Source organism: Sceloporus undulatus, chromosome 3 (assembly GCF_019175285.1).
Source record: "Sceloporus undulatus isolate JIND9_A2432 ecotype Alabama chromosome 3, SceUnd_v1.1, whole genome shotgun sequence".
In the NCBI taxonomy this organism is placed as follows: Eukaryota; Metazoa; Chordata; class Lepidosauria; order Squamata; family Phrynosomatidae; genus Sceloporus; species Sceloporus undulatus.
In genome coordinates, this window is record NC_056524.1 from 41925459 (window position 1) to 41952202 (window position 26744).

The 26744-nt window shown below is 41.1% G+C and overlaps 1 protein-coding gene across 1 annotated transcript in view; it reads right to left on the minus strand.

Moving 5' to 3' along the window:
- Positions 1–1663: 1663 nt before the first annotated feature.
- Positions 1664–26744, minus strand: part of ILDR1 (immunoglobulin like domain containing receptor 1) — a 27355-nt gene continuing 2274 nt past the window's right edge. The window contains 8 exon segments of the mRNA XM_042456732.1: positions 1664–4883; positions 8512–9329; positions 12273–12377; positions 12828–12974; positions 19923–20042; positions 21874–21934; positions 21936–22024; positions 22857–23027. Coding sequence (XP_042312666.1) covers positions 4842–4883; positions 8512–9329; positions 12273–12377; positions 12828–12974; positions 19923–20042; positions 21874–21934; positions 21936–22024; positions 22857–23027 — 1553 coding nt within the window. The 3' untranslated portion in view covers positions 1664–4841.

A 26744-nucleotide genomic window follows, 5' to 3' on the forward strand; every position in this document is an offset into this window, starting at 1 on the left:
AATAATAATAATAATAATAATAATAATAATAATAATAATAATAATAATAATGTTTATATACCGCCTTTCCAATAAGATCAAAGCGGTTTACTTTGGATAATCTGGATTTGGAAATTATGATTTAATAAATGCACAGGAAAACTCACCGGAGGACAGATGTCAGGAAATTTTTGGAGCCTGAGGCCCCAGATGTACAAGCTTGGTGCCATGGAAAGGATCCCATTTCTGAGGTGGACCAGGTTAGAGATGAAAGTGAATGGAACAAGACCCAGGATCTCAGTTTCGCTCATGGTATGCCCTGCACATGCAGGAAGCTACTGTTTCATTGCCAGCTCCTTGCATTTCCTTCTGTCTGCTGAAAATCTAAAGGAAGAACTGATACAGAAACTCTGCCCATTTGTATTAAGCACAGTGAATGGGGATGCATCAGTCATTTTCAGGTGAAACCTTAAAAATACTGACTTTTTAAATTCCAAGATGTGTTTTATGAAAAAGGAATAAAAGGGGTCAACAATTTGATGTGAAGAAAATGAATAGATTTTTGGAATATCATCATTAGGAGCACTGGGTGCTGGCTCCAGAGACAGAACCACATTGATTTGATCTTCTGCTTCCAGCTGAAGGATGCTTCTGAAAGCTCATAATGATGGTTTGAAGACAGTGGCCACCAGAAGTTCAATGAATGCCTCAAGCACACTGCCTTATTGTAGCCCTCTGGCTACCATACTCCCTTCAGGTAGGTGCCCTTGATTCTACCTAGGTCTCTTTCACACTATACAATTATAGTGCTATATTTTACTTCACCTGCCAGGGCAACATCCTGTGGATTCCTATGAGTTGCAGTTTACAGAGTATTTAGAATTTTCCTCCAGATTAGTGCTCTCTAGAAACTATAAAATTCCAGGATTCCATAAGAAGTTGCCATGACAGTTAAAGTGGAATTATAGCACTAAACCTGTGTATAGTGGTCCCTCCACATTTGCTGGGGTTAGGAATGAAGGACCCCTGTGAACGTGGAAAAACAGTAAATAAAAAGCCACTATTCTTTTTGCCTAAAAAACACCTCTGTAGGAATCTCTAGGTCCTCCAGCAAAACTCTATGGTCAATATCTGCCAGAGGTTGATCATAGAATCATGCTGGAGGACCTACAAATGCCTAGAGAAGTGTTTTCTCTAGGAATTTCTAGGTTCTCCAGCACAGCTCTATGGTCAACTTCTGGCAGAGCTGCGCTAGAGGATCTAGAGATTCTCAGAGAGCTTATTAATCAAGACCACAAATAAACAAATCCCCAAAAGTCGAAGCCACCAGTGTGGAGGGCCAACTGTAGTGTTAAAGGAGCCCTAGTGGTAGCAGAAGTTGTCAGGCAACATCAGCTCTTAGTGATGAAGAGGCACCAGTTAAATTTCCCCAGAACTCCTGAGTGTGTGAGGGAAAAGTCACTCTGGGACACTTTGGGAAATTTAAATAAACATTCAGAGTCCAGGGCAAGAGAGCGTACCGGTGGCCTTCATGGCAGCTGTGTGGCCCAATAGCCATTCCACTCCCTGTTTGCATCTCGGATGTATTCAGTATTGCTATTAAGGTTCAAAGAATAGAAAGATCAAGTTTCACTCTTGCAAAGTGGAAAAATAAGTCCAAGGACAAAAACCGACAAATAAAAGATTGTGTTTTCTGGACTTTTATTTATATACATTTGACAGTCTCTAGAAATCTAGTTCTACAGAACTAGTTATATTTAAATAGAAAACGTGATTATATCTTGGGCGAAGAGAAAGGTAGAAGGCACATAGTAGAGGTTAAAAGGCAATCAGAGTAAAGATTCTGTCAGCTACTTTTTACTATCCCTGGCACATCAGTGGTGAACTTGTTATGCCAAGATATTTTTGTTTATACTGTGTCTTATAAAAATGCCAAGTGATTCTTGCAAAATACAGCTTTCAGTCTCCATGTGACTGCAATATACAGTACTTTTGCAAATACTGGAAATGGGTATACTCTATTTTGATGCATCATCTGAGAAGAGAGAGAGATAAAACAAGGATTTTTCTAGGATTCTAACAAAATCCAATTTTTTTTAAATTTTTTTAATTTTTATCCACTTTGGGGCTGCGGGATAAATGTCCATTGATAGTTACAAAATACATGGATATTTTGTACATATGAATGATAATACACATTGTGTATCTCTTATCTGAAATACTTGGGACCAGAAGTGTTTCAGATCATAATGAGATATCTTGGAGATAAGGCCCAAGTCTGTTCATTTATGTTTTATATAGACTTTATACACCGGGACTGAATCTAATTTTATACACAATATTTTAAATAATGTTGTGCCTGAAATAAAGTTTGTGTACATTGAACCATCTGAAAGCAAAGGTGTTACTATCTCAGCCACCCATGCAAACAGTTTTGGATTTTGGAGTAGTTCAAATTTCAGATTTCTGGATAATGGATATTCAACTTGTACCACATATATTTTTATTATCCTACCTTCCCACCACTTAGAGCTCAAGGCAAAAAACCAATTTTGTATCATGACAACAATGTTGCTAGGGGGGTAGGCTATGAGATAGTGACTAAAGTTAGACAGTATGCTTTGTGGTTGAATGGAGTTTCCATATCTCCTCAACAGACTACAGTATATTCATTCACACATTGTGCTCATGATTATGCATTATATTTGCATCTATGAGCCAGGTCTTGTTGCTGCGTGCCTTCAAGTCATCTTTGACATATGGAGATCCTATCAGAGGGTTTTCTTGCAAAATTTGTTCAGAGGGGGTTTGCCTCTGAGGATGAGATATGTGACATGTCCAAGGTCACCCTTGGTTTTCATGGCCAAATGGGGAGTAGAACCCTGGTCTCCAGAGCTCTAGTCCAACACTCAAACCACTGCACCACACTGGCTCTCCTTGGCTTTATTTCCTAATAAATAATTGTGCAATAACATGCTGTGTTCTCCAAACTGTGCTCTTTAAGAGATTTTGGACTTCAGTTCCTAGAAGCCTCAACCATATTAGCCAATAGTCTGGGACTCTGGGAGCTTAAGCCCAAAATCCCTTAAACAGCACCATTTGGGGACCACTCCCTTAGAAGGTTGGTTTTGGGTTAAGTTTTACTTGATCACATTCCTGGACCATTTTATGTAGTTCATACAGTAATTACTTATGCCAAACAATACTTACAAAGTTTGATGCAACCTAAGCTGCTTTGTTCCAAGTTCAAAATCCATTTGAATCAGCCAAATTCAATACAGTTTAACCTTAGCTATGCAATATTTGTTTTATCATAAAGGAAGGGTTTGTACTAGAATAAGCTGTTCTATCTCAGCATCCCTGTATAAGAGAGATTCAAATGAGTCATAGGAATATGTTGCAAAATAATTTCACAGCCTTGGAACCTGGTATTACACTACTGGAGTTAAAGGCTTTGCACATCTGTATATATTGTTTTGTTGTGTGATTTTAAGTCATTTCGAACTTATGGTGACCCTAAAGCGAACCTATCATTGGGTTTTCTTGACAAGATTTATTCAGAGGAGATTTGCTATTGCAGACTGAGAGCATGTGACTTGCCCAGCATTGCCCAGCAGGTGCCTGTATAGACAGGTTCACACATTCAGCTACAGGTAAATAAGTAATGAAGTATAATAAGAACAAATAAAGTTACCTTTAAAAAAGTAAAAGTAATTAAAAGTAATCTATCGCTAGCTATAGCTCTTTCAAATTTGTAACTCTTTGTGGTTGCTTATATGAAAATGGGTTGAAAAACATACAATTGCATTCCCTGTTATTTTCCCTCTGGTTTTCTGAATGGAGTTGTTGATAGCTCCTACAGGACTTGATTCAGCTAAATTCCATAACTTGGAAATGTTGGGGGGTTTTGACCAAGTTCCCCAGCCAACATAGCCATTGTTTGATGCTCTGCTAAAATCAAACACCTAGTTAGTTGCTGAATTGTTTATTGAATACAGGTTTTCAGACTCCTGCAAATTTCAGGGGTATTTTTTTTTATTCCGGAAGGGCATTTCCCAAACTTGCCCAGACGTTTGTTAAAAATTAACTGTATATTTACACATCTATTTAACTCTTAACTCATACAAACTTCATATGCTCTTATATAAATTCAGGATTGTTGTAAACTTCTCATTTTTCCTGAACAAGAGTCCTATGAAAAACAGAACCTGCTTCAAACAAATAGTAGGTAACTCATGGATTGTATTATTAAATTAGGATTTTACACATTTTTTCATGTATGTCTAAAATAGCAAATTAGCAACACTGAGTTGTAAAAAGTAATGTTTATCTATATGGTTGTGTGTGACTCCCAAAACAATTTAAACCAATTTTGATAATGCAGAATCCATTGCAACACATCTATTGGAAGACTTGAGAATCCCATTTCTGAATTTCTAAAGAAAGAAAAGTGTAAAATTTAAAAAGGCACTGCTTTTCAATGTTTTGGAGACTAGAGACACTTGATTGAGCAAGTTTCATTTATTCCTATTGGACTGTCAAATATTATTACTTGGGCCTGAAGGCTTAAAATGCTTCACACTGGGTACAATCCAGACCAGATACAACTGTATCAGTTCAAAACTGTTATCAAGTCCTGCCCAAATGCAATAGCTATGTAAGTCAGAAATATACTGCACTGGGAATCTCACTGGACACTGAGGCACTTAAGGTAAAGAGTTACAAACTGAATTGATGGGGAGAAACATGTTCCTTGATATCATGAGGTGCTTGATGGTTAATGCTGACAGTCAAAGATAAACATGTCTCAAGTGGGCAGATAAAGTCACTTCATTTTGTGCAGTGGGCAAGCTGAAATGGGGCTAAAGAACAACACTCCTTCCACTGCGAGAACTGCCTTTTTCCTAAAAGAGAAAATGAAAGCCGCTATTAGAAGCCAGAAAGAGCATCAGAGTCCTCTTCAGTCATAGCTTATGATATTAAATCTTTTAATTAAGCATTAATATGAAGCCACTGGGTGAGATCATCCAGAGACATGGGGCGTGGTGTTATTAGTACGCTGATGACACCCAAATCTACTTCTCTATGCCTCTGACTTTTGCAGTGACTAAGGATGGCATCTCTCCTCTGGATGCTTGCCTTGGATCAGTAATGGGCTGGATGAGGGAAAACAAACTCAAGCTGAATCCAGAGAAAATGGAGGTACTTGCAATAGATACCCCAAATCCAGGAAGGAGATTTGTCAACCAGTCCTGGACGGGGTTGCACTTCCCCTAAAGGACCAAGTTCACAGTTTGGGGGTACTCCTGGATTCGTCGTTACAATTGTCATCTCAAGTGGATACGATGGCCAGGAGTGCTTGGTATCAACTTCAGTTGATACACCATCTGCGTCCCTACCTGGACCTTGAAGCAGTGGTACATGTGCTGGTAATCTCTTGTCTTGATTTCTGTAATGCGCTCTACATGGGGCTACCTTTGTACCAAGTTCGGAAGCTTCAATTGGTTCAAAATGCAGCAGCCAGATTGGTCACCGGTTTGTCCAGGTTTGACCACATCACACCCATTTTAAAATCTCTTCACTGGCTGCCCATTAGCTTCCGGGTGCAATACAAGGTGTTGGTTATTACCTTTAAAGCCCTAAATGGCTTGGGCCCAAATTACTTGCGGGAACGCCTCTTCCTACACAATCTGCCCTGCACTCTCAGAATAACTGACAAGAATGTACTAGAACACCAATCAACCAGGCTTATATCAACCTCTGAGAAAGCCTTTACAGCAGCCACTGCGAAATTGTGGAATGGTCTTCCAGAAGAGATCCATCTCATTGCCTCCTTGGAGGTAATTCCATTCTTGAAAAGATATGTGACAAGCCCAGACTGTATACGGGCTGCCTATGGACTGACTATAGGGCAGTGTGGTAAGATCCGTCATTGGCAGATAAATGTATATCTATCCCGTTGGGGATATTTGTGTGCAATAATCTCCTATCACTTTGACTGGAGTGATGGTATATTTGCTGCTCCAGTTTAGACTGTAAAACATCTTGGGTGAGCCCTGAAGGCACTCACACTTGCTTGTTTGTTTGTTCAATTATTTCTCCCATGCCTGAATTATCAATTGGTTGCCATCTTTTTTTTTTTTTTAAAGGACTAGTAAAAATACCATGGTGAGAAATCCGTTTGTGATGCACACTGGTGTAAACTCCTGTCAACACCAGTACATGTATTCATTTTCAGGTTGTGGAAAAAGGAGGAATCCAGTACATCCCTGCACAAGGACAACTTGTCCCCTTCCCAGTATGCCATCTCATTTGAGGCACCAGGGTCCGCTCTCACAGCAAATCAGTAGTAAGGATGATAGGGAGATCTAGGGTAGCATCTACATACAGTTGTGTGGCTGGGGAAAAAGAACCACCATTGCTTTCCCAGATCATTGTTTGCATTTCAGGGCTGGGAGGGCATGGGATCTTAATTCCTCCCTGGTTGCAAAACTGAATCCTGTTGCTTGGGATTTCCTGTCCCAGTCCCTGATTTGTGAGAGTACATCCTAATGTCTCAAACTGAGGTTGCATACAGGGGTGAAGGAAAATCCTAGTTAATGTATGTCCGAAATGTTTCATGATCTGCCAACACTGAACAGAGTCTTGGCCAACAGGTTAACAGATATGCATACAAATTTAACTAGCTATACAGTTAAAAAACACCCAAATTATGTTAAAACAGTTTGAAACTTCTTAATATTAATTATAAATATAAATAATTTAAAAAGTCTAGACATTTCATGTCAGGCAGGCAATTGCTGTAGGCCTGTCCAAATGAACAGAAGGATCCTTGCTTCCCAAGTGGAAGAAAATCAGAAAGGGTGCTGGACTAGCATCTTTTGGAGGAGAGTTCAATAGACTTACTATCAAGAAGAGCCAACACACATCTGAAGGCTGCACAGAGGGACTCCCAGTGCAGCATATGTTTTTCCCCCCAGAAAGCAAGCCATATAAGGCTTTTGGGGTCATAACCAGCACTTTGAACAAGAAATAGACTGGTAGCTAATGAAGCTGTTCCAATGGGAAAGATTTGGCTGTAATATTTTGGCCCATTAAGGTTTCTGAACATTCTTGCAAAGGCAACCCCACATAAAGTATGTTATACTAAATGAAAAGTGATATAACTAGGGCATGTGTCACTGTGGACAGATGTGGCATCTCTGGAACAGGCACAGCTGACGTACTAGCTTTAATTGTGTGAATGCATTACTGCAAAAGCCAGAAATCTGGGGCATTCATGTTCAGGAGGGGAACCCAAACTGCAAAGCTGTGTCTTTAAAACAATGGTTCTCAACCATTGGTCCTCTAGATTTTTGAGGCTTCAACTCCCAGAATTCCTGAACAATGAGCATACTGACTGGGACTTCTGGGAATTGAAGTCCAAAACATCTGGAGGCCCAAAGGTTGAGAACCACTGCTTTAGAACAACTGTAAACTCCTCTAGCACATGTTGAATCCCCATTCCCTAATTTAACTTTGGAATGACCAAGAGCACATCTGTCTTTTCTGGTGGATGCTTTCATTTGTTCTCCCTTATCTACTCCATTAATTACATTAGACACTATTTCACAACTAAAACATCTTCCAGAAAGCAAAAACAGAGTAGGCTAGAGAGGGAACGTATCTTTCTGGTTAAGAAGCTGCTGCTGCATGGAATTTCTGCATATCTAAGAGCAGGAAGCAAAACCACACCAGCCAAGGAGCTGTCACTAACACTTCCTCTCTTGGCCACTGTGTGTCATTTTCTGCTCTGGGGCAAGAAGAAGGGCTTCCAAACCCAAAAGAGGGAGCTTTAAGCAACATCTGAGGTCTTCATCAGAGGCTCTGTTATATGGGAAATCACTCTGAAAGACTAGACAGATGAGTACCTGACACAAGGCTTTGATGTTCCCAGGGAAGGTAGGCTCGTTCCATCATTGCTGAGTTACTGATGGACAGACCAAGCCATTGTTTAGGTTTTAAAACTGCTTTTTAAATAGGTTTTTAATATTTTTAAGAAATGTCTTCATTTTGTGGTACAGTGGACCCTTATCTTACACGGGGATCCGCCCCCCCCCCCCCCCCCCGTGTAAGTTGAAAAACAAGTATGCTTGAGCTCCATTCAATATAATGGAGCTCGTGCTCATAGCACAGCAGAGTGCACATGCCATTCATTCCTTTGTCACACGGCTTCAGCATAAGCTGAAAGCCGCGTATAGTGCACCCGCATATGGTGCGAGCACACTGGTGGGTGGAAAAGAGATTACTAAACACTGAAATAAATAAATACTTCACCAAGTATACTAAAAAAATGTATACACCACAATTATATCTTGAATCTTTTCATTCTAAAGGTATATAAAGAAAGAGCACTTTAATAAAAAAGAATTGTTTTGTTGCCTATCTTCTCAGACTCTCATTGAATTACTCAGTTTTATCATATGAACCACCTACCATATTCTGTTTGTCCATACTGAAACCTAGTATTTATTACCAAGAAGCTGTACTTACTGATTGTCGCTCTGTCCGGCTTCTGGATATGCCCCCTTTGGCTGAGTTGTTTTCAACTGACTGATAACTAGGAGGTTTGTCTTCTGCCCAGTCTGGGGAGCGGTGCTGGTAATATTGCCTGCTTTTCCTCTGCAAGCGCTCATACTCATCAGATGAACTCCAAGAGTCCCGTTGGGAAGGGGGAGAATAGCTGCGATGTCGTCGTTGGGTCCGGCGATCACTGTTCTGTCGATAAGGCTGTCGCCCTGAACGCTGGTATCTTCTGTCGGAGTACTCTTGTCTGGAATTTTCCCTCCTACCCGCCTCTGGATAGGAGTGAAGACTGTTCCTACCATACAATGAGGCTGTTATGTCTGGCCTAGAACTCCGAGACCGGTCATAACGTCTGTCGTCTCTCTGCCTCTCAGTTCTGTGGTGCGGTGTTCTTTCCCATGATTCCTGCTCATAACTAGAGTGGAAATCATCGTCTAGAGACAAACGCCGCCTCCGCCTACTCCCCTCCCTTTCTTCCTCCCTTATGGTGCTCTGAGGTCTTGAGGTACGGATAGACTGACGTGGCCGTGATGAACTGCTAGTTCTCTGAGAAGATGGGATGTGCTCAATTATAGGAGGTAGCTGGATTACTCTGCGTTCAACAATCTCTGAGCCAAGAGAAGAAAGGATGCTAGGATGTCGACTGACCCCAACATGGCGTGAAGGAACAGGCTGGGAAAGGTTGAGGTTCCTGATCTCAGTCTCAAGATGATCTAAGAACCTGTTGTTGGGAGGCACTGGAGCAAATGGAGGCATCAATGGCTGGCTGCTCTGTATAGACACATCTAAGAAATAAGAAACCCACAATTAGAGAAAGCCATTGTGCTATTCCACCAAGGCCAGACATTTTGCTGTCTGAGGTGAAGAGGAAGATGAGCCGTTTTCCTGTCCATATAACAGAAGCTTACTGAACTGGTAGTTGAATCTTTCTTCAATGCTATCTGTGACTGTATGTGTTCACAAAGTGCCCGAAGCCTGCTGGTACACTATACTAACAGACGCACTTTTCCCAGAGTCATACAGCACTAGTAAGGCAAAACTGGGGGAAAAGTGCTTTTGCTCCCTCCCAACATTTGCTTCCTAAGGCACCTCATTTTGCTTAACCATGGAGCTGGCCCTAAATCCAACACTACTTGCTAGAGAGGTTAAGAACAACAAAAAGGTGTTTTTTAATATGTCCACAGCAAAAGGAAGAAGGAAATGGTAGGGCCACTGCGTAGAGAAGATGGCAAAATGCTAACAGGGGACAGAGAAAAGGCAGAATTACTCAACACCTTCTTTGCCTGTGTGTTCTCAGAAAAGGAAAAGGGTGCTCAATCTGAGGATAATGGAGCAGAGGACAGAATAGGGGAATTTCAGCACAGAACAAGCAAAGAGATAGTACAGGAATACCTTGTTAATCTAAATGAATTTAAGGCGGGGTACAGACCGCCGCCAGGTCCGCGGGGGAGCCGGAGCCTTCAGATGGCGCGGCTCCCGCGCGGACCGAAAAAGAAGCTCCAAAATGGAGCTTTCTTTTGAGTCGCGTTTGTGACGTAGCAAGGCGCCAGGGCGCACTCGCTACGTCATAAAGGCTGCGACACGTACGGACGCTCAGCGTCCGATACGTAAAGATGGCAGCGCGTGTATGAACAGGGCGCCGCCATCTTGTAATATTCAATACGTACTAGGGTTAGGGGTGTGTGGAAGCACCGCCCCTTCCCCTAGTACGTATTGTATACGTACTATTTGGCGGTCTGTAACCCGCCTAAGTCTCCAGGACCAGATGAACTACATCCAAGGATATTAAAAGAACTGGCAAATGTAATATCGGAGCCATTGGCAATAATCTTTGAGAATTCCTGGAGAACAGGAGAAGTCCCAGCAGACTGGAGGAGGGCAAACGTTGTCCCCATCTTCAAAAGGGGGGAAAAAGAGGAGCCCAACAATTATTGTCCAGTTAGTCTGACATCTATACCAGGAATGATTCTTGAGAAGATCATTAAACAGAGTGTCTGTGAACATCTAGAAAGCAATGCCATAATCACAAAAAGTCAACACGGGTTTCAGAGAAAGAAGTCATGCCAGACAAATCTAATATCTTTCTTTGATAAAATTACCAGCTTGTTAGATGAAGGGAATGCTGTGGATATAGTATATCTTGATTTAAGTAAGGTTTTTGACAGGGTTCCCCATGACATTCTTGCAAACAAGCTTGTAAAATGTGGGCCAGACAAGGCAACTGTTACATGGATTTGTAATTGGTTGACTGGCAAACCCAAAGGGTGCTCAACAATGGCTCCTTTTCATCCTGCAGAGAAGTGACCAGTGGGGTCCCAAAGGGGTCTGTCCTGGGCCCAATGCTATTCAACATCTTTATCAATGACTTGAATGACAGAATTGGGGGCATATTTATCAAATTTGCAGATAACACCAAACTAGGAGGAGTAGCTAATACCCCAGAGGACAGGATCAAACTTCAGAATGACTTTAATAGATTAGAAAGCTGGGCCAAAGCTAACAAAATGAACATCAACATGGAGAAATGTTAGGTACTGCACTTAGGGTGGAAAAAATGAAACTAACAGATATAGGATGTGTGACACCTGGCTGAATGAGACTACGTGTGAAAGGGATCTGGGAGTCCAAGTAGACCACAAACTGAACATGAGTCAACAGTGTGATGTGGCAGCTAACAGGGTCAATGCGATTTTAGGCTGCATCAATAGAAGTAAAGTGTCTAGATCAAGGGAAGTAATAGTGCTACTCTATTCTGCTCTGGTCAGGTCCCATCTGGAACAGTGTGTCCAGTCTGGGCACCACAATTCAAAAAGGATGTTGAGAAACTGGAGCATGTCCAAAGGAGGGTGACTAAAATGGTGAAGGGTGTGGAAACCATGCCCTATGAGGAGAGATTTAGGAAGCTGGGGGTGTTTAGCCTGGAGAAGAGAAGGTTAAGATGTGATATGATAGCCCTGTTTAAATACTTGAAGGGATGTCATTTTGAGGAGGGAGCTAGCTTGTTTTCTGCTGCTCCAGAGAACAGGACCCGGAGCAATGGATGCAAGCTCCAGGAAAAGAGATTCCACCTCAACATTCGGAGGAACTTTCTGACAGTAAGGGCTGTTTGACAGTGGAACAAACTCCTTCCTTAGAGGTCTTTAAACAAAGGCTGGATGGCCATCTGTCAGGGATGTTTTGATTTAAATTTCCTGCATGGCAGGGGGTTGGATTGGATGGCCCTTGCGGTCTCTTCCAATTCTATGATTCTACTTAGACAGTCAAAAATTCCCCAATCTAGATTAAAGAAAAATTCCTCTTGAAGCCTTACATAAGAAATTTCATTGACTGTTCAAATATCCCATGGTTGCTTTACCTTTTACTGTTTTTCACCTCTGGATCTTTCTAATGACTCAACCCCACAAATTATATATACATTCTTATAGACAGTTGATTGGAATCATGTGCTTTCTGTATGCTGGACTGCATCTTCCAATGGCTATGATGATTAAGGCTGTTGGGAGCTGCATTCCCAACAATCTCTGTAAACTTACATGATTCCACACCACTGCACTAGGACTTTTTAAAAAGGTTTTTGTGTAGATTATAGTGTTCATATTGAGTAATACAAAGAATACTTTTATTAAACCAGATTGAAAGAATTCTATGCTTGTTTTATTGCTGTAGGTAAGACTACATCTATCAGTTTCCGCCTATTTACACAGAGTTTATGGCACTAAATGAACTACCTCGTTGTAGCAGTGGGTTTAGTTGGTATGAAGATGACTGGGAATGGTGTGTCATCCATGGCAAAAGCTGTCGAGCCTGCTTCAAGAAATGATGTCGTTGCAAGACTAGAGCAAAAGAAACAGATTTTCAGTTGGTGTTTTAAAGAAGCACAATCACAAGACACCGTGAGCCAAAATCAGTGCTAGTTATGTTTTTTCTTGATTCAAGGCAAGTGATTAATTTATGCTGCCATTTAATGAGAACATGGCAAGGCTTCAAACCTTGCCACCCTAACCTCAGTATCCCCACTCCCAGCTCGTCAAATTTATCTGACCACAGCAAGGAAGATCTTAATAGAGCCTCAATTTTTCCTTCACCCGATGTCTTCAGATAGCATTAAAAAGGCATATTATAAGGTAGCATTCCTTCCCTTGTCCCCTAATCCTATGCAGAAATGTCAAAAAATCTGCCTGGATATAGAATTACATATGAAAAGAGTCTTGATTTCATACATCTATTTTGTTGTTTTTTCTATGAATTGCTGTATGGGGCAAAAACTTGGCTTTATGATTTACCTTTTTCATTGCAACAGCAGCGAGTTGGACAGCAGGGACAACGCACATGGCAGCAGCAATGCTGAGGGCAGCACTGACACCAGCAGATTCCAATCAGCAGGAGAAGGAGGAGGGCACCAAGGATGATCAAGATTACTGTCAGCCAGTCTGATGAGAAGAAGAGGACAAGTCTGTTATAGCTTTACTGTTCTCTTTATCATTATTATCATTATTATTAAAATTTCTTCTGGCTGGATATCTATAACTCACCCTCTACAACATAAAGTAATTTTATCCAGTCTTTTTGTAACATGGCTCCTTATCTCATATGAACTATCTTTCACACATAAAGAGGAGGAAAGGACAGGGAGGGAAAAAGGCATGTGGCAGCACCTTTAATACTAACTGGTTTTTATTTTAGCAGGAACTTTCGTAGATAGAAACCCATTTCTTCAGATGCAATACAAAGTGATATTTAAGCCACAGGTATAAAGCATATTGATACAGTTGCAGGATATAATGTAATAGGATCCAGAAAGATACAGATCATGTCCATTTCCTTAAATTTTTAAAAAGGATTGGTGAAGTGATACAAGTCTTTCAGATCTTTACAGATGTGTGAAAGCAATCACTGTATGTATAAGTCTAAAATTTTTAGTCAAAAAATTGACCCAAAAAACCAGAGTCAATTTATCCACGGGTCAATGTAAGTACTTTACATTCACTTTTATTAAAAAAAGAAAAAGAAAGAAGAAGATTCCTATATTGAAAGGCAAGAATGTAATGTGTTCTGAAACCACTGATGCCTTCTACTCTCTCGTCCATCCATCCTTTTGTGTGAACACAGTTCACAGTTATGCCTGCTGGAATTTTGTAGGTTCTTTGCCATAGGTTTTCTTCGATTCATTCTTCACATCTGTTGTTACATACTTGTAAGTTTTACCTTCAGCTTATTCATGGATCATATCAAAATCCATAATGTTGACCCCAAAATCTGCCCTCAATTTATAAATGAGGTCAATTTATAATCAAGTGTATAGGGCAATCTGCTTACCAAAAGTCAATTTCTCTGGGTTCAAAATTCTCTCTGAGAAGATTCCGTTTGTTATATGTGCAGCAGTGAAAACTCTTCTATTAATATATGTAGTGTGTCATGAAGCCATTGTCTTTGATAATACTTCTGCTAATGGATTAGAATTTGTGAATATAATTAAATCCCGCTATTTCACTTTATAGTTTTTATTTGCAAATTCCTTGTTCAAGGACTGTAACCTGTAAATCCTTTACTATATGTCTAGGAAGGTGGAAATGTTCTGCAACTGGTTTTGGGGCACTGGCATTTCTAACATCAGATTTATGTCCATTTATCCTCTTGCATAGACTGTTCTGCTTGTCCAGTGTGAAGTGTAGAAAAGCATTGCTGGCACCGGATGGAATATATCACATTGGAGGAAGAGCAATAAATGCACCGGTGGAAATTTTTCACACAAGAGTGGCTTCATTTCGGATGTAACAATTAACTATGGTTTATTATTATGTGAGCAAACCTTAGTCTCAAGCACTTCCTCCTCCTCCTTATCCAGTGTTGCTATGAGGCAAAGTTTTCATTCTGCTTTCAATTAACACAATTTACCACTGTATCCAGACTTTAAACTGGCATACTAAACAACACAATTTTATAAACTGTTGAAGTTTGCTGTGAGGCTCCTGCCCCTTATTCTCCCACTTTTCCCACCAGATATAAGGTTCTGCCTAAATCAGCGTTGCCACCATGTTTGAAGACTTCCACAATCTTACCGCTACTACCAGTAGTGAGGTTTTTCCTTTGTCCCCACCACTGCCACCAGCGTAAAGACCTCCTCCTGTCCCACTGCCACCACTATGGGGACGTACCAGATACCCTCAAGGGTTCCTATGCCAAATATTATGCAACTTCTATCCCCACTGGAAACCAGCTCTTTATTTTTCTGCTGCCATATAGCCATAAATGCTATATAACAACAAACAGAGTCCCGCCGCGGTTCCCTTGCAGTCCTGTTTTGCTATGTTCAGTTTCTGTAAATAAAGTATTATTTTTGTGTCTCATACACTTTTGGCCTCTGGGAATGCTATATATATATATAGAGCAGGAACTGTAGTGCTCCTTTAGACTGAAACCAATACCAGCAGGCCATGTGGGTGACATGGACCTCCCTTAGCAGGACAGTCAGGAGTGCATATTTCCAGCTTACTATACACCAACTGCATCCTTCTTAGAATCAGAAGACCTAAAGATGGTGGTGCGAAAGCTAGTAACCTCAGGGCAGGACTTTTGCAATGTGCTCTACATTGGGCTACCTTTGTAACAAGTCTGAAAACTTCAGTTAATTCAAAACATTGCAACCAGATTGATCACTGGTACAACTAGGAGTGAGTATATCACACCAATATTTGAATCACTCCATTGACTGCCAGTTAGTTTTTGGGCAAATTGTTGGTCATTACCATTAAAGCCCTCCATGCTTTGGGTCCAAGTTACTGGTGGGATTGCCTCATCCCATATAATCCTCCCCATACACTCAGATTCTCAGGAGGACATTTATGTCAACTGGACAGGACTAAAGACTGGCAACTGTCATCCAAAGACCTTTTCATGGGCCATCCCTAGACTGTGGAATGACTACTTGGAGAGATTTGACAGCTAAACGTGGCTGAATTTAAAACAGTATTAAATAATAATAATAATAATAATAATTTTTATTTATATCCCGCCTTTCCAATTGCATGATCAAGGCGGCTTACAAGACAAGAAACAATAAAATACAGATAAAACATCACAATATAAAAAGTTTAAAAACATCATTACTAGGGGTAGGAACGGGAATCTATACAAATCACAATTCACTAGGGGCAAGAAAAAGACAATATATTGCACTAATCCGGGGTCGAAAAACAACAACAAGGAGCAGAGAAAGAACACTATTACCTAGAGTGAAAAAAGCCAGCTGGAATAGATGCGTTTTTAATTGTTTCTTAAAAGAAACTAAAGATGCAGAGGAACGGAGCTCTATAGGGAGCTTATTCCACAATGAGGGTGCGGCGATAGTAAAAGCCCTCTGTGAGGTCCTCACCAAATAGGATTTAGGGACCTCTAACAAATTGGTCCCAGATGTTCTGAGTGTGCGGGGCGGATTGTATGGGGAGAGACGGTCCTCCAAGTACCCTGGGCCCAAGCCATTTAGGGCTTTATAGGTCAAAACCAACACCTTGTATTGAGCTCGGAAGCGAATGGGTAGCCAGTGGAGATCTTTTAAAATAGGTGTTATGTGGTCTGTCCTGGAACTACCAGCGACCAGTCTGGCTGCCATATTCTGCACCAATTGAAGCTTCCGGGTTTGGTACAAGGGTTGCCCCATTAAAGACCAATCTCTTCCAGCAGGTCTTATCCAGTCTATCGGCCACCCCGTGCACTAACGGACTCCCTTAACGAGCTGACACAGCTGGTCGCTGAACTGATGCTGGAGACACCCAGGCTACTTGTCCTGGGTGACTTCAACATCTCTCTCACGGCCAGCTATGTTCCATCCGGTGCGGCTCGGGAATTCATGGATACCATGGTGGCCATGGGCCTGTCCCAGCTGATTGTGGGTCCTACGCATTGTGCGGGTAATACTCTCGATTTGGTCTTCTGTTCGGATGCGGAAAATCCGTGGGCGGAAATAACTAATATTTCCCCCTTGTCATGGACGGATCATTTCCTGGTGGAGGCAAAAATCAAGGTCTCTACCCAGATCCCCCCCCGGGGGGTGGCAGACCTGTTAGGATGGTCCACCCTCAAAGGCTGATGGAACCCAAAAGGTTCCAGGAAGCCTTAGAGGGGCACATGGTTGGAGGTGACGGCGACTCTGTTGATGCCCTCACCGGTATCTGGAATACGGGTCTTTCTAGGGCTATACACAGTATTGCTCCTAAGCGCCCTCTCAGGCCCGCTTCCAAGTGTAAGCCCTGGTATACAGAAGATCTCCGGGCAAGGAAGCGGGAACTGCGACGGCTAGAGTGCCGTTGGCGGAAACACCTTCGCTTAGACGACAAGGCTCTCCTAGACCAACTGTTAGAGGACTATGGAGAGGCGATACGAGCAGCTAAGAACTCGTTCTATGCTGCTCATGTCGCGTCCGCGGAGTCGCATCCAGCAGAGTTGTTCAGGGTGGTCAGGGAGCTAACTCAGCTCCCTCTTGCCCTGAACCAGATTCTTGAACCTTCTAAGGCTTGCTGTGACCAATTTAATAACTTCTTCGCAGATAAAACCTCTCGCATAAGCGAAGGTCTTAACGCCGACATTCAAGCAGAACCTAGGGTAGAGGCGTCCAGAGCCTCCGTGGACTCTATTAAACTGGATCGGTTTGAGTTGGTAAGTACCGATGATGTGGACAAGATCCTCGGAAGTGTTCGGAAGACAACTTGCTCTCTCGATCCCTGTCCCTCATGTCTAGCGGCCCAGGGGGGACCGGCGGTAACTTTATTGTTATGCCGGATTATTAATACATCCTTGAGGGAAGGGCAATTTCCATCTGCACTAAAATTGGCCATTGTAAAACCACTACTAAAAAAGCCCTCCCTCGACCCCCTGGTTCATAATAATTATCGGCCAGTTTCGCTGCTGCCATTTTTGGGGAAGGTGATCGAGAGGGCGGTTGCAATCCAGCTTCAGGCGGTCTTGGAAGAAACGGATTATCTGGACCCATTTCAAACTGGCTTCCGGGCAGGTTACGGGGTTGAGACGGCCATGGTCGCCTTGGTCGATGATCTCCGTCTGGGCATCGACAGGGGAAGCGTGTCCCTGTTGGTGCTCTTGGACATCTCAGCGGCTTTCGATACCATAGACCATGGTATCCTTCTGGGGCACCTGGCAGAGGTGGGAATCGGGGGCACTGCGCTCCAGTGGTTCCGGTCCTACCTCTCTGGGAGGTCCCAGATGGTGCAGCTGGGAGACGTGTGCTCCGATGAGAGGGCCCTTAAAACTGGGGTCCCTCAAGGAGCCATTCTGTCTCCCATGCTATTTAACATTACATGAAACCGCTGGGAGAGACATGGGGCATGGGGTTATCAGTACGCTGATGACACCCAAATAATTTTCTCTATGTCTCCGACTGATGCAGTGACTGAGGATGGCGTCTCTCCTCTCGTGGCGTGCCTGGAGTCAGTAATGGGCTGGATGAGGGAAAACCGACTCAAATTGAATCCAGAGAAAACGGAGGTACTTGTGATAGGTTCCCCTGGTCCAGGAATGGCGGTAGTTCCACCTGTCCTGAACGGGGTCACGCTCCCTGTGAAGGACTCCGTGCGCAGTCTGGGGGTGCTTCTTGACTCATCGCTTCACCTGACTGCTCAGGTGAATGCGACGGTCAAGAACACCTGTTATCAGCTTCGGCTTATTCGCCAGCTGCGCCCATACCTGGCCCAGAGGGACTTTGAAACGGTAGTACACGCTCTGGTAACCTCGAGATTGGATTTCTGCAACGCACTCTACATGGGGCAACCCTTATATCAAACCCGGAAGCTACAAATGGTTCAGAATATGGCAGCCAGGCTGGTCACTGGTACTTCCAGGGCCAGCCATATTACACCGGTGCTCAAAGATCTGCATTGGCTGCCTATTCGCTTCCGGGCACAATATAAGGTGTTGGTAATGACCTATAAAGCCCTAAATGGCTTGGGCCCAGGATACCTGAAGGACCGCCTCTCCCCATACAATCCGTCCCGCACCCTCAGAACATCTGGGCAGCAACTACTTAGGGTGCCAGGGGCTAGGTTGACCTCCACTATGAGGAGGTCATTTTCCATCGTCGCCCCGGCCCTTTGGAACACGCTGCCCATTGAGCTCCGCTCGACCACCTCCCTGGCCCAATTTAGAAAGGATCTTAAAACCTTTCTATTTCAAGATGCATTCCCCGACTAGAGTCCAGTGGGCCTCCCTTCCTCTTCTGTGGCAAAGAGGACAGGCTAACAGGGCTTTTATTCTGTTTATGTATTGTTTAATTTTGTTGTTTAAGATGTTTTGATGTATATGATGTGTTTTATTGTTTTAACATGCTGTAAACTGCCCTGATCTTTGGAAGGGCGGTATAAAAATAAAGTTTTTATTTATATTTTATTATTTATTATTAATAATTCAATATATTTAAAACAAACATTTTATTCTCGCTCATACCCTTCTCTAAAAAAACTACTAACTCAGACTCTTAAAGCCCACTACTTATTCCTAAACCTGACTGATCTAAACCAAATCCTCACCTTACATTCCACATCCATTCTCCCCACTTCCTATTGTCAATCACCATCTTTATTCAAATCTATTCACCAATCACGCTCAACATTTTATTCACTCAACTTCTCCCACCAGCTCCTTCCCCCATTGCCTCTATAATTCAATATACACAAAACAAAATTACCTTAATATAGAATAAACCTTTCTACAAAAAAGTATATGATATCCCATTGGCATATTTCAGGAGAGTGTAGTTAAAACTAGCCAGCAATTTTAAATTCAGAGCCAGCGTGGTATACTGGTTTGAGACCAAGGTTCAAGTTTCAGTTCAGCCATGAAACCCTCTGGGTGACCTTGGGCATGTCACACCCTCTCAGCCTCAGGGGAAGGCAATGGCAAACCTCTTCTGAACAAATCTTGCCAAGAACTATGATAGGTTTGACTTAGAGTTGGAAATGACTTGAAGGCATACAATACACACAGTCTGAAGTTCAGCCTAGTCTTTGAGGAGAAGAACTGCATAGAGGCTCAGGGCAGGAGAAAGGTTTGGTATTTCTCAACCATACCTTTGGTTCTAAGATGAAAACCTGTACCCTCCTGAATTCTGCATATTTATTACAGCACCATGTTTAAAACACTTAAAAATGCAACCATCACTTCAACTGGGGCTTATTCCCACTGCTAGCTGAAGGCTAAAATACTAAGTTTACTTACTTATTAGAAAATGAGTTTCTGAGTTCACAGAATATACCTGATCCTATCTTTAGGATCCTGTTATTTCCATACTTTGTTCTTGTCAATATAATAGATGGCAAGAAAAGAGTTGGGGGGGAAAGAATGCTATACTGAAAAAAAATGGTGCTACTTACTCAAAACAATGAGCTTAACCTCTTTGTCTGGGTCACCAGATGTATCTCCTGGAGCTTCAACAGTACAGTAATAGACTCCATGGTCCCACCACATCACTTCATTGATTACCAGATCTGCATCTACAGAGGATGAAATGAAAATAGATAATAGGGTTATATTTAGCTTGTTTTCCAAGCACTACAGCAAGTTCTTGGTTGCAAAATTAACTGTGGAAAAAGTCTTTTGGACAAGAACCCCATTCCTTTCCTCCATAAAGGAATTTTCTTTGGTGGTTAACATGCCTTTCAACTAGGCCTTTCATTGTAACTGGATGCACAAATAACCTTTCACATCACACCTACATATAGCCTACACTGATTTCCTACCCCTCCAAAAACTGGTAGGAGTGTTTATGCAGTCAGCCTGGATGCAACTGTATGCATAACTGGTGCTGTGATGATGGTGAGGGATTTTCCCAAGGAAGCAAAAATCAGGGAACAACCAATAGAATCTGCAGAAGAAAACAGACACATATCTCAAGGCGCTCAACTGATTGATGATTTTACTGGTGAAAAAAAGCCCAACACATTTTGGCCTATATATGCTCATAAAGACCTTCTTTGGGAGCCAAATAAATTCACAGGATTAGACAATACACAACTATATAGTAAAACAATACAAAGTACAACATTATATGAAATCGTTATTACAACAGCACACTGCCTATGGCCTGTACATACCATTAGACATATAGGGACCAAAGTTTTCAGTTTTAAAGTCCACTTTACCTCTTTTAAACTGTATTGTCACTTAATAATAGTATTGTTTTTATAGCCAAAAATCTAGGTTCAGTTGCAGGATGATGTTGTTCCAAGAAATGAGTCACTTAAGGGAGGGCTAAATAAGGAACTTGACCTTCCCCTATTTCTTAAAATTTCCTCTGAAGTTTCCTTCAGCCTAATTATAGTAAAGTGTACTTGCATGTTATGTAACAACCCTGCTTTGTTGACATAAAAAACCCCTCTGTAGCGCTTATTAATATGTTTAGTTTTGATCAATAATTTTTGTTAAGAATTTCACAGCTCCAGAAATTTCTGATGTTATATTTCAAATATGGTGGGCCCTTCTTATACACAGATTTTTATACATGGATTCAAGCATCCATGGTTTGAAAATGTTAAAAAAAAGTATAAATTTTAAATATCAAACCTTGATTTTCCATTTTTTATAAGGGACACCATTTTGCTATTTCATTGTATTTAATGGGACTTGAGCATCCATGGATTTTGTTATCCATGGGGGATCTTGGAACCAAACTCCAGCATATAACAAGGGTCCACTGTAGTTATGGACATGCCATAGGCAGTGTACAATTGTAATAATTTCATATATAATACAGCATAATGTTTTATTATGTATTTATCTGTTGTCTCTTTCTATAATTGTATATACTGTAGTACCTAAATTAGGCCTTTGAAAGCATATACAAGCTGAAATGCATTGGATTTTTTAACCAATAAAAACCTCTATCAATTGAGCACCTTGAGATGTTTCTCTGGTTTCTTCCAAGTGAGTTTCCTGAGCAACATAATTTCTAGAAGTGGTACACCCTTCAAGAAACCTTTTTATTAAAGATAGTTTGTTGCTACAGAGCAATTATTCTGGGGAAAGATACACTATAAAAACCATGCACACTGTTCTAACCCTCCAGTTACTATAGTTTCAGGTTGTTGTTGTTTTAAATGATGCATTCACTTATCCTTTTATGAAGACTCTAGTGATATGCACCCGTATTTGCATAGACTTCATCCTCAAATGATGATAGCATGAAACCTCAACCACAAATTTAGCGCACAAAGGGGACACTGGGATGGTCAAAACTGCACTTCGTTATATCATTTCCAAAATAAATTAGACAATTATTAGGCTTGTTCATTTTCACTTTCCTTTAATGTCCCAGTAAACACTTACTGTTTCGAATGGTGATCTTCCGCTGTCTGTAATCGATACCCAGAACAGGTTCATTCTGCCCCCCTTTTCTGAGCAACAATCCGCACTTCTCGTTGGTTGTCATTACAGTCATTAGAAGGATCCTGGCCAAGATCTAAGCTTGCCTGATAGGCTGCAGACAAAGTGGTAAGGTTCAAAAATTAATGCCACTTAACTTAAATAAAAAAAATGTTAAAGAGTAATTGACTTTAAAAGCCCTAGAAAGTAAACGACTCTTTTATCTGTGTCCAACTGGTGCAAGATAACGGTGAAGAGTGTGGAAAACATGCCCTATGAGTAACGACTTAGGGAGCTGGATATGTTTAGCCTGGAGAAGAGATGGTTAAGAGGTGATATGATAGCCCTTTTTAAGTATTTGAAGGGGTGTCACATTGAGGAGGGAGCAAACTTGTTTTCTGTTTCTCTAGAGACTAGGACCCGGAACAGTGGATGCAAGCTACAGGAAAAGAGATTCCACCTCAACATTAGGAGGAACTTCTTGACAGGGATTGCTGTTCAACAGTGGAACACACTCCCTGGGAGAATGGTGGAGTTCTTTGGAGGTTTTTAAACAGAGGCTAAATGGCCATCTGTCGGTAATGTCTTACTACTTTAGCTACACATTAACACATATTTTATAGATACCAAGGAAATATGCTTTTGGAAAACTAGTGAGCTTATATTCATGAATATACTTAGTTCATGTTCATATCCTACCCCTTGTTCATATCTTATGTACTCTCCCCTCTTTCTTCTTTCCTCTCTGGTTTCCTCACCTTCATTTGTAATATATTTTTAAAATATCCAATTAAAAATATATGTCTTTAAAATAACAAGATTACATTACTGTATAATGCAACATAATCATAAATCTTCATGAATTCACAAACCCTCTTGGTTCTCTTAGTTGGGGGGGAGAGTAATGCTTTATAATGATGATGTCAACAGCAAAAAGAAGCATTCACCAAAAGTGTAGTAGTCAAGGATGGGATCCTTGCAAAAGGATTTGAAACGCCAGGTAACTACCACATCCTGCAGTTGCGCTGAGGTACTGTAGTCACACCTGAGTATCACAGAGGCAAATAAAGTTGTGTATCGCTCAGTTTCTGGCACCGTCACCATGACAGAGATGCAACCTGCAATGAAGAATGCACACCTCAGTTATCAATGAGCACTGACAATTATATGAGCAGACATCCTCTAGGAGGAAAAAAAGATCAGTCATTAAGTAGCCAGCATGACATAATGCTTTGAGTATTGCACTATGACTCTCAACACCAGGATTCGATCTCCAGCTTCGCCATTAAACCCATGGGGTGACCTTAGGCAAGTCACACTCTCTCAGCCTCAGGGAAGGCAATAGCAAACCTTCTCTGAACAAACCTTGCCAAGAAAACCGCATGATAGGTTCACCTTAGGGCTGCCATAAGTCAGAAACAACTTGAAGGTACACAATAACAACAAACAATCTTAGAGCAGGGGTAGGCAACCTGCGGCCCGCGGGCCAGATGCGGCCCGGCGAGGCCTTGGGACCGGCCCCAGCCTGGTCTTGCCGCCGATTGCCGCCGGGGCCTTTGGGGAGCAATTGTCTATAGAAGCCTCAGAAACACGTATTTATATTAACATTTTTAAAAAATTAGCAAATTTTTTCACGTGTCCTCCATTTTTTTTTTAAAAAAGTGTCTTCCATTTGAAAATTTTGTCCTACATTTGTCCTGGTTTATTTATATATTTAATATTTTTTTAAATTATTTAATTATTTATTTTTTGGGTTCGGCCCCCCCAGTTGTCTGAGGGACAGCAACCCGGCCCCCGGCTCAAAAAGATTGCCTACCCCTGATCTTAGAGGGTAGCAGGAACTGTAGTGCTCCTTTAGACTGAAACCAATACCAGCAGGCCATGTGGGTGACATGGACCTCCCTTAGCAGGACAGTCAGGAGTGCATATTTCCAGCTTACTATACACCAACTGCATCCTTCTTAGAATCAGAAGACCTAAAGATGGTGGTGCGAAAGCTAGTAACCTCAGGGCAGGACTTTTGCAATGTGCTCTACATTGGGCTACCTTTGTAACAAGTCTGAAAACTTCAGTTAATTCAAAACATTGCAACCAGATTGATCACTGGTACAACTAGGAGTGAGTATATCACACCAATATTTGAATCACTCCATTGGCTGCCAGTTAATTTTTGGGCAAAGTGTTGGTCATTACCATTAAAGCCCTCCATGCTTTGGGTCCAAGTTACTGGTGGGATTGCCTCATCCCATATAATCCTCCCCATACACTCAGATTCTCAGGAGGACATTTATGTCAACTGGACAGGACTATAGACTGGCAACTGTCATCCAAAGACCTTTTCATGGGCCATCCCTAGACTGTGGAATGACTACTTGGAGAGATTTGACAGCTAAACGTGGCTGAATTTAAAACAGTATTAAAGACCAATCTCTTCCAGCAGGTCTTATCCAGTCTATTTTAAACTAAGAATTTAAAATTGGTACATTTTTAATTTTATGTCTGGATGATTTTAATTCTATGTGTATGTGTATTAACATATGTGTTTAAATGGTTTCATGTATTTAGTTATATATAGTTTTTAAATCTATGTTGTACCCTGCCTCAAGCCTTGAGGAGAGACAGGTAAGAAATACACTCGACTATAACTCAAACTCATGTGTAAGTGAAGGGGAAGTTTTGGGACCAAAATTATGGATTTTGCTATGATCTGTGGATAGGTCAAGGGTAAAATTTAGGGGCATACAGCAAAGGATCAAAAGGATGAAGCAAAGCAAAACAATGTCAAAGAACTTCCAAGAGACATAACACTTTGTGCTTAAGACTGGATGGATGAGAGAGTAGAGGGGGTTGGTGCTTCACATATTATAACAGGAGATGGTTCCTTCTTTTAAATAAGAGTTAAAATACAGTATTTACATTGACTCGTAGATAAGTTTAATCAGTTTTTTGGGTTAATTTTTTTATCTAAATTTCTAGACTTATGCATGAGTATATACAGTAAATCATCATCATCATCATCATCATGGATGAGCCTTCATAATCTCATCCAGAGCCAGAACAGTTCTGAACCTAGAAAGATCAGTAACTAAAAAAAGTCTTAGTTGCGGCACTCTCTCGCCTCCTCCAAACCATTCCCCCCCGTTCTGGATTTTTCTGATGAGTTATAAATAATAAATATTTGAGTTTTTGGAAGAAGTCTAAAGTGTGTTCTCGTTTTTGCACATTAACCAGGAAATCTGTAGAGCGTTTGTACTGTTTCAAGAGTCACAAATTATATATGGCTTTCAGAAAAGCTGGCTCATTTTGACAAGTTAATGGGACATATGTTATATTTGTATTTCTAACTTCTTTCAGATAGGCTTCATAGTAAACCAGTAAATAGTTTTTCCTTTGCTTTTTCAATGAAAACTCTTATGTAAAAGCATAGGTCTGGTCTCACAAGATACATGCATGGGAGCAATAGTTATAACAATACTCCACTCCCTAGACAATATCCTGTGCTCATATGTATTTTGTATCCACTGTACTCCTAGTGATACAGACTCTATGCTTATACAGTGGACCCTTGTTATACGCTGAGGTTTGGTTCCAAGATCCCCCGTGTATAACAAAATCCGTGTATGCTCAAGTCCCATTAAATATAATGACAGAGCAAAATGGTGTCCCTAATAAAAAATGGAACATCAAGGTAAATTTATACTTTTTTGGAACATTTTCAAACCGTGTATGCTTGAATCTGTGTATAAAAAATCTGTGTATAAGAAGGGCCGACTGTATATTTTGTATATTGGGTTCATGGCTGTGCCAGCATTACCAGATTGATCGCTGACTGGCCTCTGGCAGAACAGAGCCAGGATCATAGTGAGGAGAGGTCTTGCTAGGACTTGAATTAAATGCTCCTGTATTTCATATTCCATAAGCACCTATTGCCTGAACAAGGACAAAATGTGCATGTTCTGAGCAAGCATAGTAGTCCATTAATGAAATACCCTGATTTAGATCATAGAGTCTGATATTCCAACTCTACAGTATAGTAGAAGTCTCACCAATACCGTGAAAATCATATGAACCAGGCTTTCCATGAGATCTTCCTTCCACACTGGTGCCACAACAAACCACAGTTCCCAGAATTCCTTAGCACTGAGCCAAAGCGCTTAAAGTGGTGTCAAACTGGCTACACTCTAACAGTGTAGATACAGCCCATGTTAATGTAGCAGTGTTTTGGGTGGAATTTGTGAATCAGTCTTCTCCAGCCCTGAGAATTTAGTGAAGTTTAAGATTTTGTTCTGGTAAATGCATTTCAGTTTCGTAAGTTTGGGCTCCAAGCAATTCTTTTTTAATTTATCCAATTTCTACCCAATATTTATTTATTAAAATACTTATATTTCATTTTGTATCATGGAATTTCAGGGCAGCATACAAGTAAAATCATGTCCTGCAAAATATGTTATCAGAACATCAAATCATCAACTAAGAGCAGGAAAAATATCAATTTAGAACACACAGAACTTTATTCAAAACCAAACAAACACAAAGGTTTCTATTATTTCAAAGATCTGAAAATCCAAACTGCATATTTGGTAAATATTTCTAAATATTTTTAAAGTACACACAGCCTGAGTATACAATATGCTAGCTACATTCCTACGTTTTCTCTATCAAAGTTAAGAAAGATAAACCAAAAGTAAATTATTTCTCTTGTTAGCAATACCAAAGATAATGATATCACTAGAGATAAAATGTATAAATATGTGGTTTGTAAGGTTAAAAAGCTCAAATATCCTGGACAACACCTACCTGGACTAAAGAGGTGAATGTAATTTTGCTTCTGCTGC